The 16,615-nt window shown below is 36.3% G+C and overlaps 1 protein-coding gene across 2 annotated transcripts in view; it reads right to left on the reverse strand.

Annotated features, from left to right (window-relative positions):
* Positions 1–125: 125 nt before the first annotated feature.
* The window catches only part of SNX6 (sorting nexin 6), a 29,575-nt gene continuing 13,085 nt past the window's right edge, over positions 126–16,615 (reverse strand). For both annotated transcript variants that reach the window (XM_036385162.2, XM_036385161.1), the window contains exons 8-14: positions 15,692–15,797; positions 13,182–13,257; positions 11,877–11,916; positions 10,663–10,749; positions 9,604–9,763; positions 8,486–8,571; positions 126–1,946 (exon numbers count right to left, since the gene is read on the reverse strand). In XM_036385162.2, the coding sequence (XP_036241055.1) occupies positions 1,893–1,946; positions 8,486–8,571; positions 9,604–9,763; positions 10,663–10,749; positions 11,877–11,916; positions 13,182–13,257; positions 15,692–15,797 (609 nt within the window). In that variant the 3' untranslated portion in view covers positions 126–1,892. The remainder of the gene's footprint in view (positions 1,947–8,485; positions 8,572–9,603; positions 9,764–10,662; positions 10,750–11,876; positions 11,917–13,181; positions 13,258–15,691; positions 15,798–16,615) is intronic.

Consider the following 16,615-nt stretch of genomic DNA (forward strand, 5'->3'; position numbering starts at 1 on the left):
GGAGCGGGCGGGCGGGCTCTTTCCCTTTCTCCGCGGAGTTGCACGTCCTCGGGTCACGTTTTAAGCACTTTTTTCCAGAGCTACCGAGCCAGAGTTAGAGCTTTAAGAGACACACCCAATACCAAGAGGCTTGGAAAAAATTTAATGAGCTAGTAACACTCAACAGCCAGGACTAATCTAAAACCTGTTCCCACATCCTACTTAAAATATTTACAATATTGTTAACTATATATACATTGTCATCGTTGTCCCTTGTAGTCTATTTATAGATGAGTTCCTTAGGAATTATACCTGTTATATCTAGAAGATGAACAGCACAGTATTGGTGTAGTAGGCATTGCTGGGAATACTCTCTGTACTAGCTAAGTTGCCAAGACCCACTGGGCACTGGGCATCGAAGCCTGAGGTGATGGGTACATGAATCAAAGCACAATGCAAACTTCTCTGCCTTTGCAATGTTTTGATGTGCAAGGCAGCAGGGTAAGTATACAACACTGTGCAATTTACCCTATCTGAGAAAAACAAACCACACGCCTCTGTGTGGCAGTACAGGGCATCTGTAATCAGACACTGACTTACACTGATCTGCATTTTCAACCATACCATTCACCCAAACTTTGCTGCTGAAGGCCTGCAAACAGCATATATTGCTTATAAAGCAGAAATCCCACTGTGAAGAGTGATTCCTCAAGTGACATTTTATGACATCGTGAAATCACACAACATAGCAGCACCTCTTGGAAAAGGGTCATAGTTCAACAAAGGGAGACCAATCAAGACAACTAACAATACTGGATTCATAGCTCTAAGTCTTAAGTCCAGTTAGCAGAATGAGATCCTCTTAACACACTCCTTTATAGGGGATACCTTCACTTTTTTCCTGAAGCAAAACACTTTATCTGTATGACAGTGGGGCAGTATTACTTTTCACTGATTTTTTATGCACCTTCTGAACTCCCTTCTGCTACTTTATTTCCCCTTTCTCAGAAGAAACCCAGGAAGTTCTCTCAAATGTATTTCTGCCAAAGAAATTGCAGAGTCAGCCACCAAGCTCAAAACAATTTAAGTACAACACTGGGTAGGAAAGTCACAGACAAACAGATAAAACCTGAGAATGCAAGTGAAAAGTACTGGGCGAGTAGTGTCAGACCAATCCAATACTTAGTCAATGGTTTTTACACGATGAATAGAGAAAAAAAACCAAATTAATCTAATTTACTAGAAAATACTAAGCTTATATATGATACAGTGTCTGCATCATTTTAGAAAAATCACTGATTTCATGGTTTATTTTACAATAATTGGATTAGTCTACAAGTTAAGGCAAACATACTAATGCATCTGCTTTTCTTTTTAAATCATAGTTATAAAGGTTACACAAAGTTCTCCAAAATTTCTAAGAAATGTTCACAATTGAAAAAAAGATAAGTTTTTTGATATAAGTACATGGAAAAAAAACTAAGACAGTGTATACAATGCCATTATAGTAACAATATTCAAATATCTAATGGTAATATTTAGGCCATTTGAACAATGTGCTTCAAATGGTGATCTTCAGAAATTACTTACAAAGGTAAATAAGATTGCAGCCGTATCATAGTATTCATAACATGAACATTATTATATTGGCTATTTTCACAAAACCCGAGCATTTGGTTTCTGAACAATGAAAGCGTATAATGATTAAATAAACATGAATATGTATGTATAACAAGTATGCTGTTCATATAGTCTGGAGCTACTTTCACATGTTTAATTCTTTTGAAAGAAGAAGCTTGCTTATGTGCACTTTGTCAAATGTTTTCTCCAGGGAATTGTAAATGCCTATTTAAAGTCATGAAAACAAAATCCAGAGGAGGGCAGCCCTTGTTAGTGGGAGGACAGACCGTAGCTTATGTGTCACCATTTAACACTGCCAGGCAGCTCTGCAGAAGCTGTAAGTTACCCTGTAAAAATAAAGAAAAATATCACTACATTTGTCTTCTTTCTTTTAAGCTTGTGACAGAACAATGTTTTTTAAATAGCAATGACACAACTAAAGAAGAATAGACAGGTTTTGAACTTATGGAAAAATATGTGTAACTTTTGTACTGAAAGTTTTTTTGAATGTAGGAATATAGTGCCATAGAAATAGAGTCAATCTGAGATTCAAAAATAAGCACTTAATACCCTTTCACATTTCTTCCTAGAGGTCTAGTCTGGCCACAAAAACTACTCACTGCAGAGCACTCTCTCAGCAATGAAATTCACAGTTGCAAAGTTTAAAATATTTTATATAGCAGGGCCATTGCTCTGTCTCTAGAATGAGATCCCCTAAGTATTCATGTGTTACTGAATCCTGTGAATACTGTATTCATCAGCAAATATTAAACAATTCACAGCGCTCGGGATCTCCTCACTTATAGCAGCCATTTGAGTTGACAGCTTTGTTCAAGGAGGAGGCCCCGTTAGAAAGACAGCAGACTGATTGACATGCTTAGCCAGGTGATTTAGCCATCGAGTTTAGCCATTACAGCCGGAGCTACAGAAGTGATTATCAGAACATTAACTCAACTCTAAGCCAAGCTCTGGCTGCCTTTCCAAACACAGTTTTTAATCTTATTTAAAGCATTCTGGCTCTACCATAAAAATATACAGACTGGTTTTCAGGTATCTGAATGAATTTAGAGAACTGACACTGTTGTGAATTAAGCAAATGTGATTGATAAGCCAGAATTTACTTTGCAGGAAAAAAACACCACCAAAACAACTCAGTATTCATATGTTCATTCATGTATGCTTACATCACTTTAAACTACTAGCTATTCACTATGAAATACCTGTACTACATTTGTTCCCAAATCTGAAATCTCCATGTAAGAAAAAAATGTCAGGCTGTTGACAGTGTTAAGAGTAATTCCTATCAGGTTCAGATAAAATGCAGGAACAAAGCACTCTGCCCAGTTATGAACATGGAAGAAACTGCTGACTTCTAAAACAATTTTTGGATCAAAAAAGAAACGTATAAAAAATTCAGACACACAGAAGCATGTATCTGTGATTACCATGCCTTTCATAAACAGTCCACAGAAGTCCTTAAGAATTTGTAAATACTCCTTCAGTTAAAAGTGCTCCAATGACTTTTGATAGATAAGCAGGACATTCATCCCTCAGCCCCAAAAGCTAAAATCATAATTCTATGCCCCCTTCAGGTTCTTAAAATCCAGATTAAGCAATTAACTGAATTAAAGGCTTAAAAACAGATTCCCAGTTATGCCTACTAAATCCTTCTCAGTCTTATCTAGAAGGCAGCAATATCAGTTACAGCTTCAACAGCTTTTTTGTCTCTTTATGTCTAGACTGGCAGAGGACAGTGACAAGGTATTTTTCAGAAGGCTTGTAATTCGGTGACATGAATAAGTTCTATATAAGCAAGGTACATGAGGACTTGGTGGCCCAACTTTTTGGTGTACAGGATTCATAAATTTAAGGTCTCTGCTACTGAAAAGCTGATTCTTGACCATAACGATCTAATGAATTTAAAGGAATACTTCAATCTGAAGTCTTCACTCTTCAAATGGAATTCAATTTGAAGTATACTTATGGACTGCACACATTACCTGTAACTAAAGTGTGACAATAACCTTTTGGCCTTCTTATTACAGAAGTATATTTGTAATTTACAGACCATTATGTAGCACTCTAAAAAAAAAAGTTACCAGAACATCTGTGCTGGGCTGGGGTAGAATTAATTTTCTTCTCAGTGGCTAATATGGGGATATATTTTGGATTTGTGCTGAAAATTATGTTGATAACATAGAGATGACATAATCATTGCCAAGCAGCTCTGACTCTGCCTTTCCTGCTTCTTGTACTGGCACACTGGAGAAGTGGCTGGGCGTGCACAGGAGATGGGAAGGGACACAGCTAGGACAGCTGACCCCAAGTGACCAAAGGGATATTCCAGACCATATGACATCATGCTCAGTATATCATGTGGGGGAAATAAGAAGGAAGAGGGGGGCATTCAGACTGTTGTCTTCTCAAGTCACTGTCACGCATAATGGGGCCCTGCTCTCCTGGAGATGGATGAACATCTGCCTGCCCATGGGAAGCAGTGAATAAAGTCCTTGCTTAGCTTTGCTTGTGTGCATGGCTTTTGCTTTCCCTGTTAAACTGTCTTTAACTCAACCCACCAGTTTTCTCACTTTTCTAAGTTTCAGTTGCCAGCTGAGGTTAAACCATCACAACATCCTTTACACCTCAGTCATTTCCAGACTAAGCCAGCCAGTCTACTCAAATTTTCCAACTAGGCACATAATTCATTGTCATTAGATCAAATTTACAAAGTTCACAAGAACCACCTTATTTAAATTATAATAAATCAAGGACAATAGAAACTGTGAACCATTACTCCTTGTGGCTGCAGTATATGACATACTTGACTTACATCACCACAGCTTGAGAAAGTCCAATACATTCAGATTCAGAAAAGTGTTTCTTGCCAGCTCACACTCCTAAGCTGTAGATATTAAAATTATTGGCAGAACCACAGTGACACAAACATCCTTTTCAGGAAAGAAAGAATTACTGACAAAACATTTCAGCAAATCCCTTAGCACTGCATTTTGCTTACTTCCTTCTTCTATCGGTTCCAAACAGACATCTGTTGCTAGTACACAAGAAATTCTTTTTCCAAAAAACACAGAGAGGCAAGAGTGTATATGTAAGTATTTGTGGAAAATAAATGTTTCTGTTTATTTACATGAAGGAAGTGGCTGTCTTACTCAGTTACAATTCAATGTAGAAAGACTCCAAATGTACAGCCAAGGCTATGAATGCTATATGATTGTAACTGTAGCAGTTTCACCAGCTATCAAACCTCCCTTCCTGAACACGAAGTCCAGCACAGGAACACCTCAAAATCCTACCATTTAAAATGCTGAACAGTACACCAAATGCAGCTTTTGCACCAAAATGGCCAAACACTGACTCAGGTCTTACATTAGCTACAGCTGCATTAAGTCATGAAGAAACACAGAACTAGCAAAACAGAAGCTAAGCACTACCTAGGGGGGGGGTAATCAGCCAGAATGGCCACAGAAAAAGAAATATCAGTATGTTTAGAGTAGGTCACTGACCAACGATAATCTAAAGCTTCAGTTTGGCAGCTACTCTAAATAGATCTAGGGTACATGCTGCTACTAAGAAAGCAGCTCTCTTTTATTACCAGACCCTCCCAAAAAAAACTGTGTGTTTTGTTACAAGGGATGTTGTGAAACAAGACAAAGTAAAGCTTAGGAAAACCCAGAGCAACCTTCAGCACCTTCTTACTATGCAGCTGCACAAATAACTGTGCCAACATAAGGGAAAGGAAGAATCATGCATCATCATCCTTCCTGGCAGCAGTCTGCCCTTTCATCATCTTAAAGCAAACCCAACCCACAGATTTTTAGCTTTTTCAAAAGTCTTGAGTTGTAATTCAAAAGGAGAAGAGGATATTAACAATACTTCCAAGAAGTATGTTATAGGGAAGCAGTATGAACATAACTGGGCAGATAGGGTTTACTTAGAATTTGTATGTACAGTGTCCCTGATTTACTGAGTTTATTTCCCTATGGCCCTCAAGTCTTCTAGAGCTACAGGGAGGTATAGCTCACAAAATGCAAGCTGTGCCTCAGAACCTTCTCTCAATTCTTTGGTCACTCTTGACTTCTTCTGTGCAGCAACCTCTGTATTTTAGGATTTGTGTTTTTCTTTCCACACAGAGCAAGTAACTTTAAATGGCAAGTCAAGCAGCAGCCTTCATTGTGTCCAAACTCCTCCAAAAGAGCCTCTCAGGTGAGTTCAACACACAACTGCTACATCATATTTCAGCTCTATGTTTTTTGTGTGAGGCAGCTCCAAGTCCAGAAGATACACAGCTAGACTGATTCAGAAACAGATGCATCTACATGGCATCTAGTCTGGAGACACTCACTACTGAAAAAGACAACCCATAATAGAAGACTTCTAGCAAAAGGCTGCAGCAGTATATCCATTGTCCCCAGACCTCTTCCCTACTAGGCATTTTTGCTGGAAGCAAGCACGTACGTACACTTGGGTAATAGTTCATGTTGCAAAGTTTGTCAGCACTGTGCTCCACGCTCGACTGACCAAGCAATTGCCATTTTGTTGCTACTAAAACTTCACGTGTCTGCCTCCAGGAAGTGCAAAAGCACAGAGACAGAGACTGCCAGCATCAGGCAAAGTATTTTGCCAAAAACCTAGAAGCAGGGGGCTTTTGATCTGACGTAATTAATTGACTGCCTACATGAGAAAACACGGCTTTCTTTTATGCTTCCATTAGTCTCCAAGAGGAATTAGGTGTCTAGAAACAGCCCAGCTTAGCCCTGTCAAAAGCAGGGCTACCTAGTCCTTGAAATGGAAGTATTGCTCATGGTTTGCATTTCAGTCATATTCTTCTAGCACTGCTCTTCCCACATTAGGGCACAATACTACATCAAAAAAAAAAAAAAAACCACAACCCAACAAACAATCTTTTAATATCTTATTTTCTTCTTTTATGGAACTAACCTAGAAAGTGTGCAGCAAACCATTTCATCCTTCAATACTCTGCATAGACTAATAAAAATCTATCCATAAGGCTCTCTTCAAATACCTTGGTTACTGCATTAATAAGAAGATTCCCCATTATATAATGTTGAAAAATACAACCCACTGTACTTGTAAATTTTGTAATAATCAAACCCAGAATTCATAGAAAGAAAAACACTGCAACCAAACGGATCCATCTGTAGCTTAGCTTGTTTTTAAATATGAAAGAGTGGCATTGAAAAAGAGATTTTTCAAACCTAGTGAGAAATGAAATCTCTTTCATTCAACAAGTTACAGTATTTGTTAATGTTTCAAGACTTATCATTCTTAGTCAAAATGACCTTTTATTATTGTAAAACTTTAAAGATTAAAAACTGTCTGGTGAATTGTGTGCTCCATGATGAAGTAGGTGAAAAGGGTCAGCAAAAAAAATTCATCTCTAAAAGTAGAACTACAATTCAGAGGTTCTATATCCAGCTTCATGGACTCCTTGTTATTAAATTTACTAAGACAAGGTAAGTCACAGAGAGACAGTTCAAAGAAATTAGTGTTAAACACAAGCTGTGGCAACAAACTAAAGCTAAAAATCTTCAAGAACTTCCAGGTACTGAGGACACAGGAAACATGTATCAAGTTGAAAGCTACACAATTTAAGCATCTTCCCCCTGTATTCCACAGTTATTAGCTGTCAAAATTAAAGAGAATATTATTCCAACATTGTGACTTGCATAGTTAAAAGAAGTGATTCTTTAATAGAAGACAGAGACATGGTCTAAGCATTCCCCTTCAAGGCATGTGGAGACTTCAGCAAGAGTCAGTTACAAGAGATGATGAAGAGTCAATGACTGAAGCAGGACAGAAGCATTCCCTTACTAAAGTACAATATGGCAAATCAATAAAAACTGTTCAAGTAAGATTGCTAGGACTATTTAAAGTAAGGACTGTTCATCTGAAAAAAGAGTCATGTGTTCCATACATTACTGATTGCTTTACCAGCAATACATAAATATCTCATTAAGCTGAACTTACACTCACAAAGATCTTTAAAAAAAAAGTTTCCCAAACAACCCTTATTACTGCACATGGGTTATACAAGCAATGGGTTTAGCAGAAGGAAGAATGACAACATCAACACTACTGAAAAGAAAGTAAAGCAGCAATACACCTCTTAACAAGTCCTTCCAACAGATAGATTCTGAGTTAATTCACAGCTTCCTAACCAATGCAGTTTCAGATTTGAAGAGAAATGATAAAGAACTGATTTTTAAAAGAAAGCTGCCTCCAGCTTTAAGACTGTTCAAGTAAGAGACTGTTGTAGTCATCCATGAAACCAAATACATTGTGAAATTTAAGGACAGTACAGGCCTCCTAAAGTTCTTTTCCCACAAAAATTTATGTTCCTGAAAGGGCTATCTGCAACATGCCTCTTTTGTTAATGGTTTAGAGTTTAAAGGCAAAAAGGTTCAAAACCCATACTTCATCATACCAGACAGGTCAGTGTGATCTCATGCTTAATATTCTATACATCAAGTCCCAAAATCTGGCTAACAGGAGAAACCACTTCCTTTCTCATAGTGAAATGGAGAGACTAAGTTTTAAAAATAGGTAAGGTTTCAAATTCTGCAGATGTAAATATCAAACAGTCAAATAAACACAAAACTGAAGGCAAAATTCTCTTCCAGGATATGAGTTTTCTCTGAAGGCACCTCAAGCATACCAATCTCTCAGAGACACTTCACCTAGACTTAATTTTCTCTTTATTAAAGAAATTTAATCTTTCTGGACAAAACTTAAAATCTCCTTCTTGAATGTGAAATGTGTATCATACAACAACTGAAGCCATTTTGGTTAATCAAGCATATAATATTCAAAATCACTTGAAATATAGGCCAAAAAGGATCACAGTTACCTTAGCATGCTTTAATTCCAGTTCTGCTAGTTCCACCAGATTTTTTCTGAACGCTGCAACTCTTCTTGTCTTAAAGTCTATCAGTTCTATAGAAAATAAAAATGGACTCATTAACAGTATCCCTGCTAGTGACCTCAGCTATTAACAGACATTCCTTCAGGATGGAAGAGGTAAAGGGTGAGAGGAGGGAAGAAGAAAAACCTCACGTTTAATCTCAGCACATTCTGGGCTCAAAAATGCTGCCACTGAGTTGGAAGAAAGCAAACCATCACTGCAGCTCCTCACCTCTAGGTAAACTTTTGTGGACACTAAGCTCTTTTGAAAAAGACTGCCAAGTGGATGCTTTTAACACATTTCTCTTATTCCACTGCACTGTTCTTTCGACACTGATACTTGAAAGTCTTCAGGGAATATACTAAGCTAAAACTAGGGTGTATGCCTTCTGCATATACCATTGTGGCTAACAGGATCACTCATTCTCCACTGTCTCATTTACAGGAATCATTAACCAGATTTACAGGCTCAAACAACTCTTCAATGATAAAAAGAGGAGAGCATGGTGTTTAAACCTTGAACAGATCTGCCACAAATGATGACTCAGATACCTACTAACTCACTGAAGTTTAACCTAAAAAAGACAGTAAGTTTCCAGAAGAAAAGTAGCATGTAAATAAGGTTCTTTTTCTCTATCAACTCTGTAATTCAGTGAAATCTCATTTCATTATTTCTCCCTTCTCTAATGTAGCATCGTATCTGTGACAGACTGGTGCCTTCACAGAAGAAAGCATAATTCCCCCCAAAAGGGGAATTTTAACAACACTAAAACATTTGTTTGCTATTACTGCTAACAGTTATCATTTTGTATCCTAGCTTATGTATGTGGGAAAACAGCTTAACAAGTAATTTGCACCTAGACTTTGCTCTACCTATCAGAGCTGTAAGAAGCCAAAGAAAAATATAATTTGAACTTTCTAAAATAAATAATAATTAAAAGATAATATCCCTGCTTAGGAAACAGTACAAAAATCTATTCTTATTAATTACATTAGTTCTCTCTAATACCATACTAAAATGTTAATTTTCAAGTAATAACATAGGATCAAGGCCCACCCAAATACCTTGTTTTGCTGATTCAGAAATTTTCTCAAATTTCTGACAGCATATTTGCTGAGTAGTTTCAGCTTGCAGCACATCTTTATTTTTTGCTCTTGCTTTATCCAATGCCTTATTAGCATTTTCATAATCCACTAGTGACCTAGATCTTCTATATAGGAGATCCTATTAAAAAAACAAAGGTTGTATGGAGTTTATAAGACTCTACCCAAGGATTTTATTACATTCCAAGTAATTTAAAAAACCAAATTAATTTTAGTCCTTGTTGCTGTATTTCAGGTCTTAGTAAATTATTTGCATTCACTTTACTTCATCCTCCAAGTCACAGGAATGTCCATACTAGATCAGATCCACAACATAATTCTGTTTGGTCTCCTCTTGTCTGACAGAGGCTAGCAAAAGATGGCTTAGATCAAACTCCAAAAAGCCAAAGAAGGCAAACCATGGGAAGTTTCACAGCTTCTTAGATTAGAAACAAACTACATTTAGATTATGTATCTCAAATACACACAGAGCCCAAGAAGCAGTAGTAATATTTTTTACGCAACAGTTTGTGATCTTGTAACTACAGACGTTTGTTTACTGTCAAATGCTCGCTCATTCTGTGATATTATTTAATCATCTCACATCAAACAATAGCAAGAATGAAATTTTCTGTAAGCACAGAATATCAAATTCAGCCCATGTGTTTTTGTATCAGCACTAGCAGATTATATGGAATATCCAATTTTAATATTTAAAAAAAGCAGAACTGCTTGCAATTACAAACACCAAACACACTGCAAACACAAGAACAGCCCTTTCAGTGTTTCTTGTTACTGCCTGATTTGGCCTTGACAAGTGGCTTACTCAGCTCCACACAGCCAGTCCCACATCAGCAACTATTTTGTTACTCCTTATATTCAACAGAAACAGGTTTTAAAGCTAAGGGGAAAACTGCAGGCTCCAGGAGGCAGCATTTTAATCTATCAATATTCTGAGTTGATAAGCCCATATCACTTTCTCTAATTTTTTTTTTTTGTTAAAAATCCACAATTTCACTGAACAAAAACCCATGGATTCACCTTAGCAGCTTGAGATTCCCTAAGGTAATATTTCAGAAGATCAGAAAGCTTAAGATCTTCATCAGCAGATACTCGAGCCTCTATTTTCTGGAAAAACAAAACAAAACACCACCATAAAACAAAAAAAAAAAAAACAGTAACAAAAGATCAGCTTAAAAACAAGTAGACTTTGGGTATTCATTTGTATGATACAAATTAAATGTACAATATGCAGTACACAACAGATGGTCTTTTTCAAAAACTAAGATCAGGTTTTAATGACAGGATACTTAAAGATGCAAAATGAGAAGCAGTATTAGGATTTTGTATTAAAATGTAAGGAATAAGCTACTCTACGAGAAGGAATTGACAACTGGCTTTTTATATTAAAAACTGGGTTTTTTTCCCAACAGCAATTATATTTATCATATGCTAGAAAAAATGTAGAGAAACAAACTTATATTAAGAGTTGCACAAGCAGTTTTATGTTGTTGAAATTAAAGGAAAAGAAATTTTTAAGGCACCTTTGCAGACTAATTGTGTAACTGCATGTGCTAAATGGTCTAAAAACCAATAAACTAATTTGCTTGCATTTGAAACAGATTAGAAATATAGTCTGCAAGGGCATTTTTAAACCCTAATTTAAAAAAGAATTTCTGAAATGCAACATTTTGAGTCAAAGCAAGTAATTCTGTCAATTTTCTTTAAAGTATGTGTTTATACAGATACAATTGTCAGTTTAAGAAATGCACACATTTTTCATTTAGAAGTCTTCCTGGTACAAGGCATACATATTCTCTCTACCAAGCCAAATAAGTAAGGCAAAAGAGAAGATACATGAAAAACTGGTTACAAGCATAAGCAATATTACTTTTGAGTCAAATAATTGCAGAAACAGATCTTGGCTCCAGAAAAAAAGCAACATGACCACCATTTTTTTTGGATTAAGGATTCAATTTCTTCATTTCTTTTATCCATAACAAGTTCTGTGATTCCCAGTAACAAGTATGGAAGACCTCAATGCATTTTAGAGGAACAGAAGGGTATTACAGCAGACTGGCTAGAAATGTTTAGTAGACTGAGGAGTCCAAAGGTTCATTTTACAAAACACAACTGAAATCTTACACTTTCTCATTCCATACCACACATTGCTTAAATGCTCCATCTAGAAGCACCCATATTAATTCACATATTAATTCCTTGTTGACACATGATGTCTGTTTCATAGTACATACCCTTGTTTTGTCAAATAACTCTGACACCTTCAGAAAAAACCTGTGCAAAGGAAACAGTTCATATTACAACATTGTTTTGAACAGTCTAATTTCTAGAACTCACACTATAGTCTGTGTCTGGCAATAAAGATTGCAAAGGCATTGTTTATAGTTATAATTCACAGAACTCAGAGAACATACTAGTCTCAAACTTCAGATGCATGGGAACTGGGCAATGTAAGAAAGGCAAGGTAAAACAAAGCATAACAAATGGATATTTTTAAGTAAAGAATTATTGCTCAGCTCCTCAAGGACTCTTTATGCTTCTGTGAATTAAACCCCTAACACCAGCACGATGGTCAATGGTCTTACACTATTATCAAGTGTCCTTTACACAAATTTGAATGTACTTTTCTTCACTCAGTAAACACGACATATGTCCTACTTGGAGTTCAGGGATGCTGAGCAACAGCGTGGCAACATCTCCACTGCAGGAGACAATACAGGGCTTCAGTCCTAGCGCAGACTGAATTACAGTCAAATGATATTTTGACAGAGGACAGATGTGATTTCTGACACACCCTAATGGACTACAACAAATATCAATACTATCATCAAAGTATCTGGTATATAAGCTATCACCACATCTGGAAGTAAGTAAAAAAAGTACACTGTAATTCAGGTATATTAGAAAGTTAACTTTCATGTCCTACCTGTTGTCACACTGACACCAACATCACACTAACTGTGTGTATGTTGACAAGCACTGACATCTTTAAGCTAGTAACTAAGTTTTATTGTCAGATACACCAGACTTCAGGCAAATCACTGAAAGATTAAAGAACAAACATCTGTACATGGAGACACCCTTCTAAAGTTCTGGGGACCCCTGAAGATTCTTTTGTTTTCCTAAGGGCAGCAAACTTGCCAGAACAGCAGGACTATTTTTCAGGATGTTGATATACTCAAAAAAAATCGATATACTGAGATCTGTGCTTGATCTGCATATATCATAGAATTTGAAACATTTTTTTCAAATGGTGAAAGAATTGTGGGTTTTTTTCCTTATTTGATGAGGACTTTTCCATCTCAACTGTCCAATTTTCTACAGATTTTAGAAATTGGCTTTTTTTAACAGACGAATATTAAAACAAAACTGTTAAATGCAACCTGCTAAAGCAATGAAATACTAGAGGAGAAAATTATTTAATGTCATACAGCTGTAATAACTTCTGGTTTTCTCCTAACAAGAGCTACCAATCTCACAGGCCACCATTAAGACTGCTACACAGCAAATTGCCCCATAGGTTATTAACAATATCTTACTTGCATATATCTGTGGAGTCCTGCGTTCCTAATGCATATAATGAAGAACCAATTCTATTATAGTCATCCGCCACATCTAGAAAAACAAACAAGCACTTGTTTTACTACCTCATTCCTCTTCTTTCTGAAAATTTTGAAATTCATTTCTTCAAAAATAGGTATTTTTCTAAAAGGACATGCTTTAACACAGAAGTAGAAATAAAACTGCAATCTTATCACTTAATAGGAAGGATAACTTCACACAATAAAACAGTGGTTTCACCAAATTGTGCAATCTGTAATTTATCTAGGAGTATTTTATGCAATTACAACCTGCTAGGTGAATTAATCATGCAATTTTTTTAGGTTTTATTTTAGTGGAAGATGCACAAACTTAATGGTTAAAGTCTGAATTTAAATTTTATTTTAAAACTATTTGGAAAAAAAATCACAGTTTAACAGTTACAAAGCCTGTGTGCTTGAGAGCAGTTAATTGACTACAAAACCCAAACTACAAAAAATACAGCACTATATACACAACACATTTTCTAGCACATCCCTGTTTTTAGAAAACCCTTACCTCTTCAACAAGCAGTCAGTGGTTAAAGTAGCATTAGTGTTAAATCACTTTAAACAATAAATTAGAAGCAACATTTGTAAGAAGGCTGCATAATTTCACTAGCGAGGTATTGCTGTATAATATAAAAAACATAAACAAATCTTTGCACACAGAGCTTTTTTAAAAAAGCTTTAAGCATTAACTCAATGGATGATGAAAACTAACAGTCCCCAGCAATGAACAAGAAAATACACTTGTTTGTTATTTCTGAAGTTTATATGCCTTTAAGCAGAATTATTTTTTCCTAATAACACAACCTTAACAGATTGAGTGAGTCAGGCTTTCACCTAATTCATTACTCCATACATTATCAATGCAGCTGGTTACAGTGAAGAATGGTATCAGGAAGCAATTAATCTCTCCTTCTATTCCTCCAATTTCAACATAAAAATTGATTTTCTGCTGGAAAGAGCAAGTTGGTGTCTTTGCAAGACCTGCAGCTCTCTGTTGATCATGTTATCCTTAAACTACAGATTGTCCATTTCCAAAACAGGTTCCCCAGGTCATTGCTCTACTCCTCTAGCCAGAACTTCAAAAGGTGCCATTTGTCCCAGTTCACAGTTTGGCAGAAGTTGTCAGTAAACATTTATGCGATTTGAGCCTGGAAACCAACGAAGCTTTGTCGTGAGTTTGATCAATCCTTTTCCATCAGATCCTCTACAACCTGATTTCAAAGGATTTTCTCACTTCTACAGCCAATGTTAAAGCCTTTCTCACTCTGTAAAAAAATCTTGGCACTTCATTACCATGAATGAAGTTCAGTTCTCATTTTAAGAAAGCAACCAAAAAGACCAGAAACCACTTCAGGTGGGAACTGAATGCAGATACAGGGCCTTTAGCTCACTGAGCCATATTTGACTCTTTCCAGCCTCTAGCACAGATACTAAAACTACAAAAGACTCCGCGTTCATGCAACAGCAAGAGAAGCATCTGAAGAACTCAGGAAATTCTTGGTTTAACATCTCATCCAATATCTATTTTAGAGATCTTATCAATGGAGATTCATGAAAGGTTTGTGACCTGGTTTTGTATGTATATTACTGTAGACAGCAAAGACAGTATCTGTAAATCACACCCAAACTTCAAGGAATAGACAGAATCTGGAAGATCAATTTTGATTTATCTAGGCAGAAAAACTTAAAATCAAAGACAACACAGGCCAATTTCTTCTGAGCTTCTCAAAGCACAGTAATCCTAGATCAAACACTATAGTCCTAAGCCAAAGATTTTTCATTTTCTCAAATAAATGAACTGCACTTGAGAAGACTATCTAGAGCTTTCAGAAATCACAATGGTTAGCACTCAGCTCACAAAGACAAATCAAGAGGCAAGTGGTAAATCTTGTCTCAGTAAGAAAAGGAATCCTGTAAACCAGACTACTCAATGCACACATTGCTGTCCCCACTCTAAATGGCTAAAAAATGGAGACCTAGTCTAGAACCAATGGGCCAAACAGGAGTTTGCTACAAGAAAAGGTAACTTTGTTAGCAAGGTAATGCAATGCCCAGTTTGCCAAGAGATTGCCCTCAATGGAATCAACCACATCCAATCCAGAACAACTGCACTAGGAGTAAAATCACCTGTACTGCCATATTACCCACCTCTACACCTAAATGACTAAGTCAGACTTCAAAAAAATATTAAAACTTAAAGTGTAATTCTTTTCAAGCAGACAGCATGAAGAATAAACATATCCTCATTGTTGCACCAGGCTCTTCTTACTCCATCTAGTCTACTGCAGCAAAGCCTAAACTTAGACATTCAGACTGAACTTCTTTAGACTAGGAAGGCTACACTTGGAGAAATGAATTCACTTTTCACGTGCAAAAAGTAAGCTAAAAATTACTTCTCCTCACTAACAACTTCTGTACACTTTAACTAGTACTATTTTCACCCTGAAAAAAAAACTCACTTTTATGTGATCTTGTCATTTTATCAGATTTGGCAGAGGCATCTTTGACTCGGTTGTGATATTCTACAAGGAATGTTCTCTCATGTTCAAAGAAGTCATCCACATCCTACAAAAAAAAGGGAACTATTAATAAAACAGGATTTCACCCACTCTCCACAGAGCAATTGCAGAGTAAAGTTGCACATTTCACTGCTGCTGTGACAGGAAATGCATCTGGTTTTCATTCTCTAAAACACCATTTATATGAACTGATTTCTTCTCCACTCTTATATCATGACCTTAAGTTTTATTAAGAATTTAGTAAGAATTAAGAATTTGCAAGAAGTATCCTAAAGATCTATACAACTAAACAAGAAGGAATAGCAAAGGATCACCAAGGGTGACAGACAAATAGAGTACATGTAATCTACTTACATGTAGAGAAGGAATGAAAGTCACCCAGCAGCACAGAGGCTGTGGTCTCAGACAAGATGATCTGAACTCCTAGCTCAGAACACTGATCTTAATGACAGACTTCTTACAATTTGGTAAACAAAGGTAAATGTTAATATTGTCTGTATTATAATTTGAGATAACTGGTTTACACTTTTTTTAAAAACCCTCTAAAATAACACAGATGCTCAACACCATGGAATAGCCTACAACATGGGCTTTGAACAATATTATGAAACTGGAAGTTATTTGGACTTCATATTTTTCTCCAAGTCATAATTAATCCATGGTCATATCCACTTTCCAGCAGTTTCAAAAAAAAAATTTTAAACCTAGACACTTAACTCTTGTAAAAATTGCTACCAAATGGAAGGTCACCACTAGAAAGAAAAGAGATTAAAAATCATTCTCTGCAGAATTTCTGCTTGCTATAAAAGTGATCTTGTACCTTTTGGAAAAGTATAAATTAAATTGAATTTTCATTACTTTTTT

Source organism: Molothrus ater, chromosome 6 (assembly GCF_012460135.2).
Source record: "Molothrus ater isolate BHLD 08-10-18 breed brown headed cowbird chromosome 6, BPBGC_Mater_1.1, whole genome shotgun sequence".
Classification (NCBI taxonomy): domain Eukaryota; kingdom Metazoa; phylum Chordata; class Aves; order Passeriformes; family Icteridae; genus Molothrus; species Molothrus ater.